At 39.5% G+C, this 22033-nt stretch overlaps 1 protein-coding gene across 2 annotated transcripts in view; it reads right to left on the bottom strand.

Annotated features, from left to right (window-relative positions):
* The window catches only part of ITGA8 (integrin subunit alpha 8), a 138335-nt gene that overhangs the window by 98826 nt on the left and 17476 nt on the right, over positions 1-22033 (bottom strand). For both annotated transcript variants that reach the window (XM_036228163.1, XM_016134376.2), the window contains exons 3-8: positions 20027-20127; positions 17125-17248; positions 10946-11007; positions 9851-9896; positions 6232-6357; positions 5242-5286 (exon numbers count right to left, since the gene is read on the bottom strand). In XM_036228163.1, coding sequence (XP_036084056.1) covers positions 5242-5286; positions 6232-6357; positions 9851-9896; positions 10946-11007; positions 17125-17248; positions 20027-20127 — 504 coding nt within the window. The remainder of the gene's footprint in view (positions 1-5241; positions 5287-6231; positions 6358-9850; positions 9897-10945; positions 11008-17124; positions 17249-20026; positions 20128-22033) is intronic.

Here is a 22033-nt window from a genome sequence, read left to right as displayed (position 1 = left end):
AGTTAGAACACGAATTCCAGCATTAACTCCATCCCATGGACACTGAAGCTCTTAGCATTAATGATCAGAGAAGATTAATTTGGGGTTAGATGTTAGACTTTTCTGTAGTAAATTAACTCATTTAATGAGCAAATACTTATAGACAAACAAAACAGACAAAATTCCCCATTCTCATAGATCTAATTCTCTAGCTGGAAGAGGTGGTCATATTAAAAATCATAGTCTGTTAGGCGGTGTATTAGAAGCAGATACATATGGTGGAGAAAACCAAGCAGTACGATGGTTCAGGGTGCTGGAGCTGGGATGAGGAAGGATCGTGATTTATTAGGGTCGTCGGGGAAGGATTTAGCAAAGACTTGAGCAAAGACTGAGGAAAGCGAGGAAGTAAATATTATTGGGAGAAGCATCCGAGAGCAGCATGTTCGAGTCGGAACAAGTGCAAAGGTCCTGTGGTACAAGCGTGTCTGGAGGATTCAGAGGGCAGCAGGGAGACCAGGGCGGCTGGAGTACAGGGAGTGGGGGGCAGAGCCATAGGAGATCAGGTCCAAGTAATGAGTGGCTACATGATTAGAGTCGTTTAGGTCATTGCGAAGACTTGGATTAGAGACCGAAGGAGCTGGAGCGTCTTTGGGAGCGAAGAAGTGACGCGGTCTGATTTCTGTTTCTAAAGGGCCACCCCGGCTGCTGGGCTTAGCGCGGACTGCAGGAGGGCAAGGGGGGACGGAGGGAGGCCGGTCAGGAAGCTCTTGCAGCAACGTCTCTGGGGACTCGGGTCAGAGGAGGCGCTGCGCAGGAGGTGAGAGGTGAGACATGGCCAGACGCTGGTCTCACTCCAGGGACTCAGGTAGCAGGATTTGCTCGTGGATAAGACGGGCATGGGGTGTGAGAGACAGAGCACAGTTCAGGGCTGACTTCGAGGTCTGTGGCTCGAGCATCGCCACGTAGTGAGATGACGGAGGGTGGGGCCCGTGTCAGTGGGAAGGTCGGGGCTTTGGTTACGGTCACTTTAAGTTGAGGGTAGCTATTCACATAGAGGTGTGGAGTAGAGAACTGGATACATGAACTTGGAATTCAGTGTAAGCTGGGCAAGTATGCGAGACTGAACGAGACCGCCCACAGAGAATTCAAAGAGGAAAAAAGAGTCCATGTGACATGTGAATGAGGTGAGGCAAATTAAAGAAGAATCAGTAAAAGAGACGGAGAAGCTGCCAGTGTCTAGGATGCCAAAGGAGGAACCGAAGAGGGGGTGATTCACTCTCCAGGTGTCCCTGATAGTCTAGGACAGTGAGCTGCCTGGAGGCCTCTGGCTGGCCTGACAAGAGCAGCCTCAGTCGAGTGACAGGGGCGCAGTCTAACGGGAGGGGCCTTAACAGAAGGGGAGCCGTGGAATTAGCAGAGATGCAGCAGGGAAGAGTGATAGCTCCTTTGAAGCAGAGATATACAGGTGGCAGCTGGAAGGGAAAGTGAGGTAAGAGAGGTTTTGTTTTGTTTTGTTTTGTCTTTAAGATGGGAGAGATAACAGTATGCTTGTATGTGGGCAGGAATGATCCAGTAAGAAGAGAAAACTTGGTGATGTGAGGTAGAGAATCAAGAATCGCTATGGTCACATCTCTGAGTCGTGAGAGGGGATGAGATCGGGGGCAAAGCAGAGGGGTGAACTTTACACAGGAGCGTGGCTAGTTCAAGGACAGCAACAGGCAGGAAGAACGAAATGGAGCTCAGAAAAACTAAGGCGCCTGGATAGATTGCCAGAAAGGCTTTTAAAACTGGAGGCACATTGCTTGGTTTTCAATCTACTTTATGTGGCGTGAATTAAATTCTCCTGGCACCTGAAAACAGATGACATCAGGTATCATGAAGTTGCTTTCGGGATCAGATTTGTCAACCAAAAAAGATTAGGGGGGATTATGCCATCCGAGATACGTGACAACCACTACTTCTCACACCCCGCAAACACTCAGAATTGTGTTTTAAAAATCAACCATCACCACGCTCAGTAACTCTGGAGTCTGTACCTTCATCTCGCCACAACACTATTAAATGTAATATTGTTGTGAAATGTAATATTGATGAAAAGTGTTCATAACTGTTTAAAAACAATCAAGACAGCATATCGTTTGGAACCTGAGGCAAGTTAAGAGAACTGTCACTCGGCTACCTTACAATTCAGTGGGGGCGGGAAATTGGAGGCTTCTCTTAGAACCATTTCAATAGCTCATGGCAAAAAACTCAGAGGTCTCTTAATATCAACACTACGTTCAGTAAAAATTTAGATCTTTGGCTTCCAAATACACGATGCGGACATCAAGTCCACTAGCAAGAAGCAGAAAGGAGGCTAGCATTTAATGAATGTCTTCTATCCATCAGACAATATAGCATGTTCTTTATAACATCTCCTTCATTAACCTCTCAAAAGCAGTCGTTCCAGTCCCTTTTCAGAAGGCTGGGAAATCGAGGCTTTGAAAGGTTCTGTCACCATACACAGCAGGTAAGAAGCAGAACCAAAGAACTGTCAGTCAGCAAAGCCAGCATTCTCTCCATCACATCAGATGACTTTCCTGGGCTGCGTTAGGGCCGGATCACTCTCTTGGGACTTAGCTCATCCCCTCCTTCTTGCCTAACTAAGTAAATAGCGAACATGGGTGACCTTGGACTTAGAGTGGTGTAATAAACAGATCATGAGCTCTGATACCACCTTTACTTTAGATACCTGCAAATTACTTAAAATTTGGATGTATTTTCTAGCTATTTCTGATCTCCGACGGGAAAAATCACTATTATTTCCTACTATCTCTCCCTAGGATGAGCGGTCACACATTATCATTAATTTCCTTGCATCAGAATTGAATACTTCTCTGGAGAACTTTCCAGTGAGAGAGCAAGCACCACATTTAAAAATCATTTGGCACATTTTGCAGTTTCCTTTGCTAAGTAGCTAAGTGATTGTTAAGAAACGACTTTATAAAGGTGATAGTTATTCAATTATATCTCTTATGGCCCCTATCCCAAGGGTTTTTTCCTTATTACGGCTAATATCTAAATGGTACTTTTATGTGTCAGGCATTGTACTGTTTTATGAATATATAGGATTAATTCATTTAATCTTCATAAGAATCTTTTGATGTAGCTGATACTATCATCATCATCTTTTAGAAATAAAGAAATGGAAACGCTGAGATGTTAGGTAACTAGGTCACAGAGCTAGTAAGCGGCAAAGTCAGGGTTTAAACCCCACAGTGGTCTAGCTCCAAAGTCCACGCTTTTAACCACAGCAATAAATTGCCTTTTAATATCTTGGAGAAGAAGATGATGCAAAGAAAGGGCCTTTATGAATTAGCTTGTTTATTAGCTTGTTTTTAAAAGAAAAATATTCTTATAAAGGAAGAAAAGGGTATTGAATGTACAATATATAGATGATGTATTATTGAACTATGCACTTGAAACCTATATAATTTTATTAACCAATGTCACCCCAACAAATCTAATAAAAACTTAAAATAAAAAGAAAGAAAAAGAAACCTGTGTTCAACATCTGTAACAGCAATATGTGTTAACCTAAAAATAAGAGGCCAGAGTGAGAGGCAACAAGCATTTATCTGAGATCCAAAAGAATAGCTATTGGAGAAGCACTGATTCGGGCAAAAACTCAAAGTGTTCTGATTAGGAGGCGAAGGCCAGGGGTATTGATGAGAAAGGAAGGGAAACAGTTACATCAGTAAAAGGAAATAATTTCTAGAGGTGTGGATAAGCCAACACTGTGATGCTAATTTTAAAGAATGTTTTTAATTTTCAGTCCATTAGCTGTCAGTCAGGTAGTCGTAATATCTGATTTCTGGTTATCCTTGCTAACAGTTATTTGGGACACAGCGTTGCCTTAGGCCCAGTCCACAGGTTACTTTGCTCAAAGGTTCGAGGCGTACGATGTGCAAGGTAGTTCCTCTGGGATGGTGGCTCCAACTCCATTTTAAAGTGGCTCCAATTATTATCATTTCTACAGATGTCAGCATGAAACCATGAAAAGATCTGTGACGATTCCTAATAATGGCTATATTTCATTTACTCTTAATTATTTGCGAATTAGTTAAAACACATTGGTGAAAAGCACTTAGGTCCACAGGAAACAAGATGAAAAATGGCAAATACTAAGTGCCGATTAAGTCGTTCAATAAATATTACCAGTAAAGTAAAAGCTCCATTCAGTGCCTCCTAAATGATAGGCATTGCTATGGACCGAATGTATGTTCCCCTTGAAATAAATATGGGGAATCCTAACCCCCAGGGTGATGGTGTTAAGAGCTGGGGGCCTCTGGGAGGTGATTAGGTCATAAGGGTGCAGCCCTCATGAAGGGGATTAATTCTGTGTTTAGAACTTTACCCTAGCACTGACTACAAGGTTTTAATCAGATATTTTGTGTTTATTGTTTAATGTGTGTCAGCCCCAATAGACTGTAAACTCTGAGATTAAGGACCATTTCTTCACCTCGATGTGTTCGACCCTTAACACATAGCCTGGTGTGTAGTAGGTACTCACAAAATACTTGACGAATGAGTGGCCGGTAAATGCCTTAGGAAAGGGAAAAATGAGACGATGTAGGAGTTTTAAAAAGGAAGCGAAGGAAGGATTTCTGGAGGAAATGATCTTTGAGATTGGCCTTAAAACAAAACAAAAAAAGGCAGCATTTGGCCACTGGAAGGCGAAGGTGGGTACAGGGTAGGAGGATGGAAAACAGAGGACGGAAGGTGGGGGCGCACATGAGGAAAGGGACGGGCCTGTCCTGCTGGTTTTGGGTTGGGCGTGTGCAAAAGGAAAAAGGGCACGGCGTGGAGGCGCAGGGTTATTGTCGGGTGGGGAGTCTGATTCGACCACGTTCGCCGTGAGATCCCAGAAATTAAAATAAGGGACCCGGATTCCTCACATTTGACGTGTCGGTGAAAGCATGGCTAAGTCATTTAAACATCTGCATTTTTTTTTCATTCATACACGGGACCACTGGACTAATTTTTTCTTGCTTGACTAGATTTGTCATGTCTGAGATTCAGTCTTCTGAAACGCTTTGAGACTTAAGCATCTGTGCCAAAGTGTTTTTTTCCCCCCTACAAAGTATTATCATGCGCATTCTGGGATTCCATTTATGTACATTTCGTGTAGCAAAGAAAATTGCATTTTTAGATGGTCTTTTTATGTCACTTTACCTTTTCCCCATGTTTTATGAATGACTTACATTCGGCAGTGTCTCTCACCTTGCTGAGAATCTCCTGTAAATTCCCCGGCAGCAACCGAGTATCCTGTTTTAAAGAAAAGAAACAAACCAATTACATGTTTGAAGGCTTTACAAATGAGGTATACATCTAGAAAAATGAAAGAAATACTATAGTCCTGCTTTGTACAGAAACCTCAACAAATATCGTAAAGTAAAAGTTTAGGGTTCTGTAAAAGGAAAAAGTAATCGAACCAATATGAACACTTTTGCACTAAATCCCGGAAGCATCATGGATCCCCTGCTTCTGAGTGTGGTAACACAGTTCGAGTCTGAGGCCACTTTTTGAAGCAGGAATGCTTCATAACCCAGCTTAAAGGATAAATGGCGGCCATTGCATGTAAAGTCTCTGATTCATCGTGATCAGACGTGATACTCTTCAAGTTATCCTTTGTGCTCGGGTTTGCTACTTCTGATCACCGACAAGGCCTGCTTCCTAACTCATTTAATGATGGTTTTCCACAGATGTCACTTAAAGTGAGGTGAGGTGACAAAATGTGACTATAGTTAAAAAAAAAAAATTCTTCGAGCACTCAAAATGCCAGTCGGAGACCCAAGGCGGGAAACAGTTGTAGTGAATCGCCATTGCGTGGTTTGTGCATAATGCATTTTAAGATCATTCTAGCAACTAGAAAGCCTCTTGCTGTTGCTCTAGAAATGGGAAGCTCCACTCTCATATTTCCCCTGTAGTACTGGCCAGCCCCACTAATACGCAGTATCCACGACCAGCAAAATATTTTATGTGCAAGAGACGATTATGGAGCCTATAAAATAGCCGTCAAACCATGTAGGTTCTATGTCATGGCTGAATCAAACGAAAAGAAAGTTAAGAGCCTTCACTAAGCTAATAAAAAAAGAAAAAACTTGCATAAGATGCCAAATAACATCAGGTAACTGAGGAGTAAAATTTCCCTCTACATGTAATATGTTTGTCTTTCGAGAAACCACAGATATCTTGAGTAATGGATCTCACCAAGGTAACTGTCGTCGTAGGAAGCTGGAGCCACGTCTGTCTGTTTCTCTCTAGCCAGTTTCCTTAGAATATCCTTGTATGAGTAATTTGCAATGATGTCTGCGATACTGGCAGTAATCACCTGACCTGTGCTCAAATAAATTAATACATTAACTGAATGAATGCAGACACTGGACGTCTGAACAACACATACTCCCTTAAAAACGATCATGGAATTGCTCGTATTTTCAATGATGAATTTTCTTGCCTGCCACTAGAACATCAAAGTGAGCCTGGGAGTTATAGCTGGAGAGAGATTTCCATTCTGACAGAACCAAAGATGAGCTACACATTTTATCTTCCTGTTGCCTTCACCATACACACTCCCTGTACCTCCAAATGATAAAATACCTAAAGCGAAAACAACTGTAAGTAAAATGTATGTGGTTAAATTTTTATTCTAGAACATTCTAGCTAGAAGAAACATCATCTAACTTTGAGAACATCTATCTAGTCAAATTAGAACTTCGTACAGGTGAGGAAACAGAGGCCCAAAGAGCAGAAAGTACATTCTCTAAGTTTACAAAATCTTTGAGTCATTTACTTTTTATGCTAAAATATACGAATAAAACAAAATTATGACAATGGGAGGTAGCAAGGTCCAGAGAGATCCAGGATTTTAGCAAAAAAAAAAAAAAAAAAAAGAATTCATGGCCACCAACAACAATATGATAATGTGATAAGAACTTTGGTTATTCTCTCCTACATAAAGTCACTACCAGAAGTCTTGAAATATATATTGTATTGGGATGAAAATAAGTCCAAAAAATGGCTGGCAATTTTCTACTACAATTTCTATGCATTCTCATATCTATTATAAACATCTAAAAAAGAGGTGATCTCATACTTTTTGGGAGAAAAATGGAGGAATGCTTTCAAGAGACTAACATTAAATTTCAAAGCCAAATTATTCTTTACAAATTCACACATAATTCCCATAGTCTTGTTTGAAGTCCAAAAAGAATAAAACTGTCAAACTAGACCATAAATACTTCCAAGTAACTCTGCCCGAAATGACTTCTTATATTAAGACAATGGTATTTACACATGAATTTCTGAACAACGTCCATAGAATTTGCCCATTTTCTCCGGGGGTAAAACTCAGTACCCTCTCTCCTCTTACATAACATGCTGCCTCTGCTTGTTTCCTTCAGCTGCTTCTATAAACATTATAATCTTAAGACTGAATAAAATTTTAAGTTATCTGTCTCAGACAAATGCTTCCGTATCCCCTCAATATGGCTAATTTTCAGCAACTCATCTGTATCAGACATTTTTCAATTTAAGGAAAAGAAAGAATTAGAAGGCAGTTTTTTCAAACACATAGTTTTATTTTTTATCCATCTACTGCATAAAATATTTTTCAGTTAGCAAAATAATTTTTGAAGACTAAAATGTTAATTATTTGATATTCATAATTGTTTAAGTTGTATGGATTAAGTTTGAGAATGACTTCATATAAAATTTTATCATGAATCCATCTTTCCTGCATCTTTCCCAATGGTTTTAAAACATAATCAAGTCTCTTCCATTAAAACACACACACAACACACAGACACAAAACAAAACGAAATGAAAAAAAACCCTCACTCAATTATCCATCTCTCTCAGAGTCTACTCTATCTTTATTCTAAACTTTACAGCAAAAATTCAGTCTACTTTCTCTGTGATCTCTCTTTAGGTGGCCTGCCCACACCCATGGCTTCAGTTATCACCAACGGACAAGTAATGAAAGGTTTCTTTTTCAGCCTAGATGTCATCTCTGGGCTTAAACCCATACATCTAAATACTTACGTAGAAACTCTTGGATATCTCAAACAGTTTCATACTCAACATAACCAAAAGCAAACTCATGATCTTGCCTCTAACCCACTCCACAACTGTTCTCTCCCACTGCTCTCCCTCTCAGTGAGCTGGACCCACCTGTAACCATTCAGTAAGTCATAAACACGCCCTTGACATCTCCTTCCCACACCCCATACATCCAGTCCACCATCTAGGCTGGTTATTCTGCCGCCGAAGCATCTCTCACATTACTCCTCTTTTTAAATCTGTACTATCACCACTCTAAGAAGCAAACATCTTCACCCGAATCTTATAGCTTACCTTACAAACTTATAACTAGCCTATACCCTTATAACTAGTTTGCTGGTATTTCACTTGGACCAGCCTCCAGTCCATTCTCCATATTGCAACCGGAGTGATCTTTTCAAAACACACACATGGTCATAGCATCCATCCCATGCTTACAATCCCCCAGTGGTTTCTCATTATTCTCGGGACAAACGACAAATTCTTACTCTAGCTAAGGCCATCCATTTAAAACTCCTACAATCCACATTGTTTATAGGATAAACTAGTCTTGTTGTTTTTAGGATGAAGACAAACTGGCCCACCTTGGCCAGTGAGCCCCGCGTGGTGGTGGGGCCACTCGGTCCCACTCAGAGGCTCTTCCCTCCCTCTCTCACCTCTAGTCACCCTGACGTCCCTCCATCCTCACCTCACTGCGCTCCTTGAGGCCAGAGAACATTTCCGATTAGTGGACATTTAGTCCATGCCAAAAGGTCCTTGACTTTCGGTCCCATCCAAATGTCCCCGCTTAGAAAAGATCCCTAGGTTCAAATAATTCATAATGTTTATTTATGCTTTTGGGTTACAGGATTACTACATTAAAAAATATTGTTATATCTTACTGGTCCAATAATTGTGTCATGGCTGTATCGTGTCGTAGCCTCATTGGCAATGGTGCATAGGGTTGGGTAGATGGATTGACATAGAGCAAATGTCTCCATGAACATTTCGGACAGGACCAAATATCAAGGACCTTTGGTGGGGACCAGATACCTGCGCGGATGTTTCGGACAGGACCAAGAGACCTTCGAGGACATTTTCACACGGCCCCTCCCCTCTTCGCCTAGTTAATTCCTACTCAAGTTTCAGATCCCAGTTTCAGAACTGCCTGCTGCAAAATCATTAGACCTTAGGGCTGCGGCAACACCCCAGGGCCTGCGTGACACCTTTATAAGAATTAGAGGAAGTCATCCCCTTGGGCAGATGTTATCCTGTCCAGGGTTCAGGGTTCCCTAAGCAGAGCACAGGCTGTCTGTGAGCTCCCCGTCTGCCAGAGTGCAGAGAACATACCACACTCTCACGCAGCTGCCCTGGAGAAGCCACCCATGATTTCATGGCCCACCTTGGCCGACCTTGCCTTCACAGCGAGCATCACGCCTGGGCTTTCTCAGGCACCTGTAGGAGTATTCGATTAATGCCTGGTCTTTCCCCAGATACAGTGACCTCTGTGAAGGCAGGAACAGTGTCTCTCTTAGTGCATTATTGTATCCCCCAGCATCTAGCACGCAGCGGGGCACAGCTTCAGTAAATATGTGGTGAATAAATGAATTAAGTTGTAACAGCATTTTTAAAAAAGCATTTATATAACAAAGTATAAACTGTGAATATGAGAAACTATGAATATGGATATAAAATTAATGTCATAAAGAGTCAATATTTCATGTTATTCTGCTGCTCCTCCTGGTGCGTGAAAACAAATGGGCATGTCACCTCTGCTAACGCGACGTACCTTGCCAATAAAAACTTCCAGGACCTCCGACTATAAGGTCTCCGTTCTGCAAAACAGAAACAACAATTGGAAAAGAAAAACTGAGATTTTCTTAAAGGGCGATAAATCATTGTTGATAAGGGTTGCTCTAATGATTCGTTACGTATATATAAAAAGCAACAACTAAAAAGCAATTTCTGAAAGAGGCCTTTCTATCTGAGTTATGCAGGCCATTTTCTTTCCTTTTTGGCTTTCAATTATTTAACGTGATATTAAATACTTTTAATTTGACTCAATTAGTTGAGTTTAATTCTCTCCCTTGAAAATACATAAATTCAGTATTTTTTGGCACTGCCGCAGGTAAGCAAAATATCTACATATTTAATGCTGTGCAATTTCACAGACATGGTCTTTTGAGCCTTGGCAAGAGAATGAAAATTTGGTTCCTATTTATCTCAAGGCCACAGTAATGCCTATTTTTTTCCATGCATCTGCAAACCCACCCTTCCTAGGAGAGAGAGTAAAAACTCCAGACTAGCAAATACAAATTTTCTCTCTTATTTACAACTGCACCTTCTATATTCTGCATCTTTAATTTTCGGTGGAAGGGAAAAAAAGACAAAGAAGAAAACTTCAGATGTTGACAAAATTTATACTATTTCTAAAAGCATGGAGTCTTTGCCTCCTATATTCTCACTAGATAGCTCTGTTTTTAATTTCGTGAAAGGATATGTGAATTTTAACACATGTTAAATCTAATCGCTCAGTCACAGTGAGGAGATAAAGCAATTTAGAAATGCTTGTGATCTTTTCAGAAGCACATTACTGAGTTTTTGAGGTTTTTATTTCTCATTTAAAAATGATTACCACAGCGGTAGGAAGCAAGACTCTTGTTTTTCATCACATGCATTTCTGTATTATTTTAATACATTATCACGTGCATAGATTATTTTAATAAAGAGTAAGCAAACAAATGAAAAACTTAAAGGAGTTGTCAAAAGAGGTTAGATATATACCTAAAGGGGACAGGAGTAGGAGTGAGAGGCAGAAGGAAAAACAACAAAAAAAAAAACAGGTAAGATAAATATTAGAAGCTACGAGACCAAAGGAATTCACCTTATAAAAATCCAGACTAAATCCTGCTTGGCAGTAACCCTGGCCCTCAGGATCAACGTTACCTAGAACGATCAAAATATAGACATGTTATAACGTCGTCATTCCCAAGACGTATTTTAATAACCAATTCAGGATACTCTGTTGTTTGCTTTATAGACTTCTAAATTTAAAATGATCAATATGTGTTTCATATTTACTTTTAAATTTTTGCCGAGTGATTTATTACCCCGATTTCAATCTATTTTCTTGCCCCGAACATCACTGTGATTCTACATGGTAAGATCCATATGAATAATGCCCCCTGGGGTTATTATGTTATATTGGGGTTTTGTAACTGGTGTTTGTTCGAGGAAACAAAGTCTCCATCTCTCAACTGTGTCCCGAGCAGCAGTTCTCCAAGGAGCAGTGATGTGTTTCTGTGTTGTCCGCGCGTCCTGGGGAATGTGGTCACCTGGGTGGGTGCTTTCTGTGGGGGGCACCAGCAAAGATTCCAGCTTTTACAGTCACTAATAGGAAATTAACTTTAAACTGTTCTATGGTCGTGAGTTAGCCCAGTTAAGAAACTGCGTGTCGGGTCACAGTGAATCTCATAGGGACACTTGATGCTCGTGTTTACAAGAGAGAAGGCTCTCAAATAATGGCATATTTTGTACTCTAGCCAATACAGTTTGTGAACCGAATGTCCAGCAGGACCTTATTTGTGTATAGTTATTTAAACTTGTAGGCTGGCCAGCGCGTGGATTCCCACAATATTGTTATTAAAAAGTCTCTGGGATATTAGGATCGGGAATTTACGACTTGTCACTTGTACTCAGACTTTCTACAACTTATAAAGTGCTTAAATGAAAACAATATGGAGTTCAGTGGGGGGGGGGATCTCAAGTCATATTAGATATGAACATGTAAATAATTATTTCTTTCTTATCAAGGATATTTCTGAACGGAAACTAAAAGAAGAGGACAGGAAAGGAAATACACATCATCACAAAAAAAATTTATAGACTAGGCATGTGCCTGTTCCAGAAGCATTTTGAAATAAATCTGGCCTTTCCAGCTTTTCCTAGAATGTTTTCTGTTTCCTCTTTCCCTTGGTTAGTACTTGGCTAATTTTAGGATTGTCATCATTCATTCTTTCCAGATGCTACTTTTATATTTTAAAATGCGTTTCTACCTCATACACTGTGGGTTTGTTTTTGTGTTGTTTTTAATTCAAATATCAATTATTACTTTGTGTATTTTTAAGCTAAGCTCTATTTTTCAGCTTTATTGAGGTATACTTAGTATACAAAAAAGTCGCACACTGTAGTGCGTACGTTTGGTGAGCTTGGACATGTGCGTACACTCATGACGTCACCATGGAAACAGTCATCACTCCTAAAAGATTTCTTCTGTACCTTGCTTTCTTTTTTTGTGATAAAAACCTTTATCATGAGATCTATTCTTAACAAATTAAATGCACAAAACCTCGCAGTGTATTTTAGCAAAATTTTTCCTTATTTAACTATATTTTGTGGTTTATAGTTATAAATGCTATAAAGTTCCTAAAAGCTCATCTCTATAACCTCCAATGTCTAGGTACCATTTTTCTAGAAGTTCCCATGTGTAAATATTTGTATGCATCCAGAGGTATATATGAACACATGATATAAAATTATGTAAACATACATATGGAAACTTGAGTATATTTAAGACATCTATTTTTTTAATGCACAAACCTTTCTAAAAATTCTTTTGAAAATCAACTCTGACTTCTTAATTTTTATCACTGTAAATTATTCAAAAGGGAAGAAATGTGACCGTTCTTTGAAATTCTTTTGCTTCAAAACAGAATAGTGAAAAAAAAAGAGAAGATAGTAATTTTTCATAAAATTCATTGAGAAAATAACCGACTTCAAATGTCCGTGATAAGCAGTGATTATAAGGGACTGTGAGGTCCTTTGTTTTGCAAAAGGATTTTTTTCCCTCTCAGAATTATAGTTCAATGAGAGCTGAAGGAACCGAACCTTTCTTCCCGGAATTTCAGGGCTCCTAGAAACTTTACAGTTATGTCCCAGAGTGAACTCAGGAATCCAGGGACTCATGCTGACTGCTCACTACTCTTTGTTGGCTTCCCAAGTAGAATGGAGGGTGTGTGTAAACCATCCCCACCCATTTATGAATGGCCATGAGAGCTACAGGCGTGTCATTAATATGAATGAGCAGATTAGTGCCTGCATCTCGCCAAGCCTCAGTGGAGGGGTTTGTGGTGGGGGTGAACGTGAGAGTTTTCTTTAACCTCTCTTTTGAAAATAATATTGCTGATGTTCCTGTTCTGTGAGACTGACCATATGCTCATGAACAAGCCGGCTTTGTGTTAATGAACTGTGAACTCCCAAGGAAGACAGGAAGTCTGCTCCTCAGGTGAATTGGAGGAGGAAGAAATGCTCATAGTGAGGGAGAGATCACGAGGATGTGAACACTGTGGATGTGTACTAGAGTTAAAAGAATTCCTGGCAAGTTATTTAGCTCTTCTGCAACTCAGCTCCACTCTTGACTTTGTCAAGCTATTGTTTAGGAAAACAGTAAATAAATTGGCATTCTAGTGTGCCATGTAACTCAAGATACAAGCTTACTATAATTTATGTTTTTAGATAATGGCTCAAGCTCACACTGCAACCCTTACCCCACAAGGTTAGATGTCACGTGCTGTATTTTAATCTGAGCTCTCTCATCACATAGGCAGTCAGTCAAAAAGGCAAAACCAGAAGCAGTGACAAGTTTTATAAACGATTATCCCAGACATTAATTGAAAGAATGTGACATATCATCAGAGCAAGAGAGGCATGTGAAATATGGGCTCGTCCTTTTGGCGACAGTAGTTTACCATTATGGGGAAGTATCTTTAGCAAATCATGAGAACTACAATATAGATAGGGGTAAAAATTGATGAAACAAGTTTGATATTGAACCTCAGCTCTACCATTAATTCTGAGTAAATTCGGGGTTTCACTTATTTCTCCACTGGACTTTAATCATTAGCATAGTAATAATGACTTCTTACTGAACGTAGCTGCACAGCGCCCTCAGTGGAACATGACACAGAATGTGCCTCCCGTCGCGGTAGCCCGTGCCCGGACATCGCCCCACATCCCTGCTCCCACAGTCCTTTGCGGAGAGAAGCCCCGCCCACTGTCCTGTCTAAAACTCCTACTCCCCCCAGGACATGTCACTCCCTTCCCTCCAGCCTTGTTATATTTTTCTTTGTAATACTTTTCATACCCGACATTCTATTAGGAACTTATTTACTCTTTAAGAATTTTTCATAGAGATGTAATTAATATGTAACATTGTCTTAGTCCAAGGTGTACAACATAATTTGATATATGTGTACGTTGTGACATGATCGCCAAGATAAGTTTAGTTATTATCCATTACCCCACATGGTTACCAGTTTTTCTTTTTTCTTGGGATGAGAGCTTGTAAGATCTACTCCCTCAGCAGCTTTCAAATAGTCAATATAGTATTATTAACTATAGTCACTGTGATGCACGTGCTGACTATATTTCTCGGATCTATAACTGGAAATTTTTTCCTTTTCACCAGCCTCATCCAGTTAGTCGAGACCCCCACCACCACCACTGACAACTATCAATCTGTTTTCTGTATCTGTGAGGTCTGCTTGTTTGTTTTTTTTAGATTCTCCATATAAGTGATTCCACACAGAGAACATGTCTTTCTCTGTCTGACTTATTTCACTTAGCGTAATACCCCCAAGGTCCATCCATGTTGTCACAAATGGCAGGATTCTTTCTTATGGCTAAATAATATCCCGTTGTGTATATAACACATCTTTATCCATTCATGTATTGATAGACACTTAGGCTGTTTCCATGCCTTGGCTATTGTGAATAATGTTGTTGTGAACGGGGGTGGTAAGGGAGAAGGTGCAGGTCTTTTCAAGATAATGATTTCATTTCCTTCAGATGTATACCCAGAAGTGGGATTGCTGAATCTCAACCTATTTATTTACACGTCCGTTGTCTGTCTCCCCGGCTAAAATGTAAGCTTCTTGAAGACGGGCTGGTTTTCTCTCATTCTGTGCTTTATTCTCTAAACACAGAATTAGTGCTCAGTGTTTTCAGTGAACACATGTTGAATACATAACAGAGTCTCAGTACCTACAAGAATCCTCTGTTCTAAAACCATTTAAAGTAAAATCCTAATTTCACTGACATGCTGCATTCAGCAGACATTTGCCATAATGTTAGGAAGTGGCTGATTTATTTTAGTATTTTTGAGCGGGAAGTCATTATCTCTTTCATGCCAAAATCCTCACCCCAGACCATCAAAATTGCCTGTTCCATTCCCAGTCCTTTAGAGATGCAAATCTCAGTGGTATCATTATTAACCGTCCGTTCTCAATGGTCTGTTCTTTTTAAAATTATAACACAATATCATCTAAGTGCTTCTTTAAATTATCTTTTCATTTTTCAATTACAGCTGACGTTCAATATTATTTTACATTAGCTTCAGGTGTACAGCATAATGGCTAGATATTTATGTACCTTATGAAGTGATTCCCTCCCCCCCACCAGAAGTCTAGTACCCATCTGGCCCCATATATAGTTATTACAATACTATCGACTACATTCCCGGTGCGGTACTTCACATCCCCACGACTGTTTTGTAACTGACAATTTGTGAATCCCTCCCTTTTCTTACCCAAGCCGCCAACCCCACTCACATCTGGCACCCATCACCACCAAGCCATTGTTTATCTTCATCATTTTATTTCTTATATTTGTTCATTATCCTGTCTAAAGTAATCTTGAATTTTAAAAATAATTACCGGAATGGGGAAAATTTTACTTGTAATTTTGGGAATCTTATTTGGGACTCAATGTTTAAAAATCGATATTCCGAAATCAATCACTAGAATGTTCTTTCTGATGCCATTCCCCTCAATGTGGTCTTAAGGATTATCAAGAAAAAGAATAAAAATCCATTGGTTGCTTCCTGATAAATTCCAGGGACCTACAAGTTACGTAGAAAATGGAAGAGTTCAAAAGGGGACTCTGAGTGTATCAATCAACCGCTCACTCATAATGTCCCAAAGTCCTGGGGAATGCCACCGAGATGAAGGGATTCAACAGCAGCGCCCCAAAGACGGTACTCACAGGCTCGCTTTAAAGGATGCCTCTCGGGATGGCCAGCCGAGACGAGGACTCTACATGCACAGAGTCTTTTTTGAAAATGGGGATTAAACAAACACCCAAAGGAGAAGATCATCGCATGCAGATAACCCGAGTATGCAGCTGCCAGAGGAAGAGACAGCCACCGAGAGCTGTCCCCAGGTCCAAGCGTGCTCACGTCAAGCTAGAAGTACAAAGCCTTTCCAAGTGAGAGGCAACGAGCATTTACTTAAGATAAAAAACAAAAGCCAGTTGGAAATCACTCGTTCAGGCAAAATGATAAATAGCGTTTCCATCAGGAGACAGAGGCAAAGGGTATTCATGAGAAAGGGAAGGGGAACAGTTACATAAACAGAAGGAAGGCATTTCGGCGGGTGCAGGAAAGCTAACACAGTGACGCTAATGCTGAACAATGGTTTTACTTTTCAGTCTGGTAGTCATCAGGTCGGGTAGTCATAGCATCTGCTTTCTTGTTATCTTTGCAAACAGTTCTTTGGGACTCAGTGTTGCTTTAGGCCCAGTCCATAGGTTATTTTGCCCTTTTTAACAATCCAGAGGGTTGAAGCATAAGCTGGACAGGGGAGTTCTGGAATGGCGGTGCCAGCTCCGTTTTAAAGTGGCTCTGCATACATGTCTTTTTTCTTTTTCTTTTGTTTCTGTTTTACACCAACTAACACCATTCTTGCAGTTAACAGGTAAAGTATGTGGTCAACTTTCTCTAGATCGCAATGTGCATTTTGAATACCACCCAAGAGTTTAAGTCCTAAAGTACGGAACCAATCAATTCTATTCCAAAACCCCTAAAACCTAGAAATTTTCTAAAATGCAGAAGAGGATCAGCAGATTTCCATGGCCCTCATGTCACAGAAAGACATCCTCCAAGACTCTCAGTTACCTTTACCCCCCACCTCATTTTCCTTATCAACAGTGTTTGGATACTACCTGCCCCGTCTACAACAGAAAAGCTCTTGAGCTCAGTTTCAGTCTCTAGGAATAAAAACAACTTACTGTTCCGACAAGGAGAGTACTCAGCGTACGCACTGAAATTCTGAATTGCTACATAGCACGTGCCAACTGGGTCCTTTTCAGGTGTGGACTTAAGTGTCCTCCAATGATACAAGGGAGCACACGCCTGTTAAGGGAGATCAAAGACAATGAATACTTTTTTTTATGTAGGTTCTTCCTACTGTGATTTGATTTGACTTGTTGTTTAATGTACCTAAATTCATGACAAACTATGTTAAATTATTAGGTGAATTATTTGACCTCCAGCATGCTAATGAGTACTTTAGTAGTCAGAGTTAATTAAATTTCCAAAGCCAATTTGTTAACATTAATGCACCATAAAATTGGAACAAATTAAATGTACAGAAAGGAATGCATTTTTCCTTAGAGGGTTTAAAATTAAGTAAGAGTAACCTGGCAAAAGTAAATATTTCCACAAAGCAAAGAACTCATATTTCCTTTTTTTTTTTTTTAAACGGGACCCTCATGAAAGTAAATGGCCATTTAAACATTGAACGAATCAGTGTGATGCCTTAAAATGAGACCTAGTTCCTTTCTTGTCTAATTGTTGCTTAAAAAAACAAACAAAAAATTACTTTCTAATCAAAGGATGCAGACAAATTTATAAACGTGTTTTGTGATGTACCCTAGGTTATCACCGAAGGTATATCTTATGACTTTTTAAACACTGACTTTCTTTGGGACACAGTGCCCTTCCCTTATCACACTGTTCTTGGCTTTATTTTTTTACTTCACGGCAAAACAAAAATAACTTAAACAACAGTAAGTAGAATGTGGTTCTCGTACGAAATGTTCTAGCTGCTTCTTCAGAAGCTTAGACTCTAACAGGAGGATGATATTTGAAGGGATATCAGGTGTGAAAGAAGATATAAGAAATCCTCTTTAAGTAAATTACATAGCATTAATTTTGCGAGGAATGAGAGAGGCCATAAAAATAAACGTGTAGGAAACATAGCATTATTTTGACTTGTTTCTTGAGCTTGAATCCTCCATAAGTGTTTTACCTTATTCAAGCATTCATTTCTGAGGACATAGAATTATAGATTCCTGGCATATGGAACCACTAGCTTATCTCCTATTTTGATGACATCACGTTTAAAATAATGCCAGAAAAGTGAAGGCAGTTCCTGATTTTAAAGTCTTGTCATGAGTCCAAACGTGTCTTTGGTGATCGGTCCAAGGTATAACTACTTCTAGTCAAGATGACTTGTATTCTCAAGCAAGCTGCTTCTACAACTTAAGATTTTTTAGTTTTATCTCTGCCAGTACCTCAAAGTATCTCTTACTTTGTAAAAGAGTTTATCTTAGGGCCCTCTTAGTGAACTGACAAATTATGTGGTTACTACATTTAACATAAAGTGTAAATAGTGAAAAGAAACGGGGTTTCAGCAATGGAAGCATTTGCCCGTGGGGCTGAGCATTATGCCAGCTGGCCTCACCATCTCTGTCACCACAGGACATTTAAATGCCATGAATATTCTTCCCGGTGCTTGCCTGCTATCAGCTCTAACATGTGATCCTTTTTATACCTGCTCAGTTTCACGCTGATGTGAAACACACTATGTGATATATTTGGGCTTTGATTCAAACTGAACATACCGGATACCTGGATCTTCAAAACAGTATTTCTGTTCACAGCATTTTGTGGTTCTAATAATTGTAACCTAGGGTAGCATTTAATTCTCAATTCTCTTAAGTTTCAGTGCTCAAAGAAAAAAAATTAACTTAAAATGTATTTTATATTATCCTATTTCCCATGCATTTTCCTTGAAAATGCAAGCATACCCCCAGATTAATCATTTTCATTATGAGTTTGGTGCATTGTTTTTATTTTCATTGACTCTGAAGTCTTCTACAAATATTGAATAAATGCACAACAGTTATGTTGCAGATAAATTTTTAACCCTATACAGTTATTACATGGCATTAGCTTTTCGATGGTAATTCACATAGGTCATATACACCACCAAAAGATAAAAACGTTTCACCAATTAAGGAATGTGAAAAGTATATTAATGCAAATACAGTTCTACAGAGAGCATATCATAAATTCTGGGTTTGTGACTATAGAGGGTTATCTCTAGTTTTATACATTACTTGTTTTATGTAAAAATTTTTGGGGGGGTTAACCATACACCAAATAAAAAAGGCATTTTTTTTAGACATTAAATCACAATTCAAACAGCTTTAAGGAAATCTTAAAAGCCAAAGTACTCGCTTTATTTTTGTAAGAAAATTGAAGCCAACAGTTTGAAAAACTCCTCCAACAGATTAGCTAATACTCTCATTTATTTCTTAGTAACTTGGATATGTATCATCACTCAGTAAAAAGAGAACGGAATCACAGAGTCATAGCATTTTAAAGCTGAAAGATATCTATTTGGGAGTGAGATTTTTTGTTGTTGTTAAAACGTATTAATGTACTCAGAGAATCATGTCGTTAGTAGTTTCAGTTTTAAATAAAGCTTTCCTTTAGTTCTAAAAAGGATCGATGACACCACAGTAGATTAACTTTTAACAAATCTTAGCAGTAGCAGTCTTATTTCTCTGGCCAATTTTTAATCAGCCCTTTAAATCAATCTTAAGCAATAAAATATTTACCGCTTTAAGATGTAACTTTTATTTTTGTCTCTCCATTTTTTTTTTGAAATATTTGAAAATACCTAATCTCCTGTAAAACAAGCTTTATTTTCTAAGAGCTGTTAAACACCAAAGTAGATTGTTTCATCTGAAGCACTCAGGGACTGTTTCGGAATGCTGATAAGCCTATCTTTGAAAGCCCGGCGTGTTCTTACGTGACGAGACGTTTGTGAACACGGGTTTCGAAGCATCTCAGTGTACGTGTCATTCCGGAGCAAGCCGCCGGTGCACGGTTCGTACTCACCACCACTTTCCCCCTGTGAGCTCTCACTGCTGCTCCAAACCACTGGTTGGATTTAAACTCTATGGGCTCCTTGGTTCCATTGACTCTGATCTTTCTGTTGTCTGAGGAGGAGGAGGACATGACTTGTTAGTCACTTGTGAAATGTGGCAGCAAATTAAACTATGTACTAATGACTCTGTCCATGAAAATACTTGAAAAACAATTTTCATAGATGGGGGTGCATTTCTCTTTGACAAAGTCTAAGCTAGACTTCTCACTTCGAACAATGTCAATCAAATAAATAGATGTTTTTGAACATGGCATTTCACCATTTAACGTAAAAGAAGCATTATTTTTTTTAATGATTTTAATTTGCAGAGATCACGGTACTGTAAATCTGATGTGGACTTTGTTATAGCCTCGAATCTATACTTTTGCCATTGATTTGCATTAGATCAAAGACCAAACATTCATAATGTCTCTAAAGAATTCCAAGTCCTTTCCAGGCATGAAAGGCATGGGAATGTCCTTGGTGGGAGGCCCAGGCTTTGTCAGCGTGGGAGAGCAGGGGTCAGCATGAAGGACTCCCAAGGCCTGGCTTTTCCACAGAGGGACATGTGTCCATGCAGCCACAGAAAATAACACCTAACACAGTTTTACATACACTTCGCAGATGTCAGCATGAATGGGGCTGTCTGGGCAGAAACTCAACCCAATTATAGCACACTTCAGGTTTTAACAAAAAGCAGATATCTTGTCTTTCACTCTTGATTCCTGGTCAACGTCTCTCCCTCGTGGTAGAATTCTCACCACATGGTTCTAACTGGAGCTTCCTCAGTAAAAGCTAATGAATTTCGAGACACATTTGTACTCGGGTATGTTATTCGTATGTGTTTCCTTTGGTATGTGTTTAATTTTCCTCCTTGATTCTGTAAGGAATGCATTACAAAGTGAACTTTTAACTCCTATTAAATGAGGCCAAAATATACACATAATTAACCTTCAAATGAGTTTGCATATGATTACAGAGTTTTTAAAAAAGGAATAAATTATATATACTCGATCTTAACCTAAAATTTACGTTTGACATGTTAGTAGAAAATCATGAATTTCTTTCTTAAATATGGTATGCCTTTGATGTTTCTGGGCTTTAGGGAAAAAAAAAACAAGTTCTGGAAATCCTTACCCAAAATGTACACAACTGGCACAGAATGAGAGCATCTTACAGATTACAGCATGAAATTGAAAATATAAACATTTCCACTTGTGTCTAGATACCTTGGAAGATCATGGAACTGAAAGGATCTTGTCACCATTAGCTGGGCGATCTTGGGCCATTTATTTAGTCTTTTAGAGTTTTGATTTCCTCTGTAAAACGAGGCTGAGCACACCTACTCCCTTTCCTCTTTCACAAGTGATCGATCACAGAGTCACAGATCTCGCATGAGATAAAGGAACGAGAAAGAGCTTTATAAGCTGACAAGTCATGTAATTAGAAACCTGTAAACTCAACCTAAGTCCAAGAATTGGGACGGACCTCACGGACACACCGGTAAAATGTGTTATTATCAGTGATTTGTGGTACTCAGCAACAAGATTAGCGACAGCTCACGAGATAGTCTAAGGGGCTTTGATTAAGCCCAGGGAGAAAGTGCTACAGTAGCTTTGAGATTTCCAAACCACGAAAAGGCCACAGAAATAAGATCAGCACCTCAAAAAATTCAAATATACTTACAGGAGATCCCCAGAAGGACTTAAGAAAAGCCGCCTTCCCTGAGGAGGAAAATGGATTACGGGGAAAGACAGAAGCCAGCTCCGAGCTTGGCCTCATTTTGCTGTAGAAAATGATGCGACTCTCCCTTTGTGGTTCCCGAGGTGTCTTTTCTGCTATTGCAAGGTAAGACCGCAATAACTTGGTTAAAAGTATAAATCGTGGGTTATTTTCAGCAACAAATTTCTTCTGGACTAAGAATATAAAAGAATGGCACTGTATAGGCATCGTGGGGAAGGGGAAATCAAGTAGCCTGT

This window comes from Rousettus aegyptiacus, unplaced genomic scaffold (genome assembly GCF_014176215.1).
Source record: "Rousettus aegyptiacus isolate mRouAeg1 unplaced genomic scaffold, mRouAeg1.p scaffold_m13_p_10, whole genome shotgun sequence".
NCBI classification, from domain to species: domain Eukaryota; kingdom Metazoa; phylum Chordata; class Mammalia; order Chiroptera; family Pteropodidae; genus Rousettus; species Rousettus aegyptiacus.
Note: the sequence above shows the minus strand (reverse complement) of the source record. Positions and strands in the feature narration are given on the sequence as shown.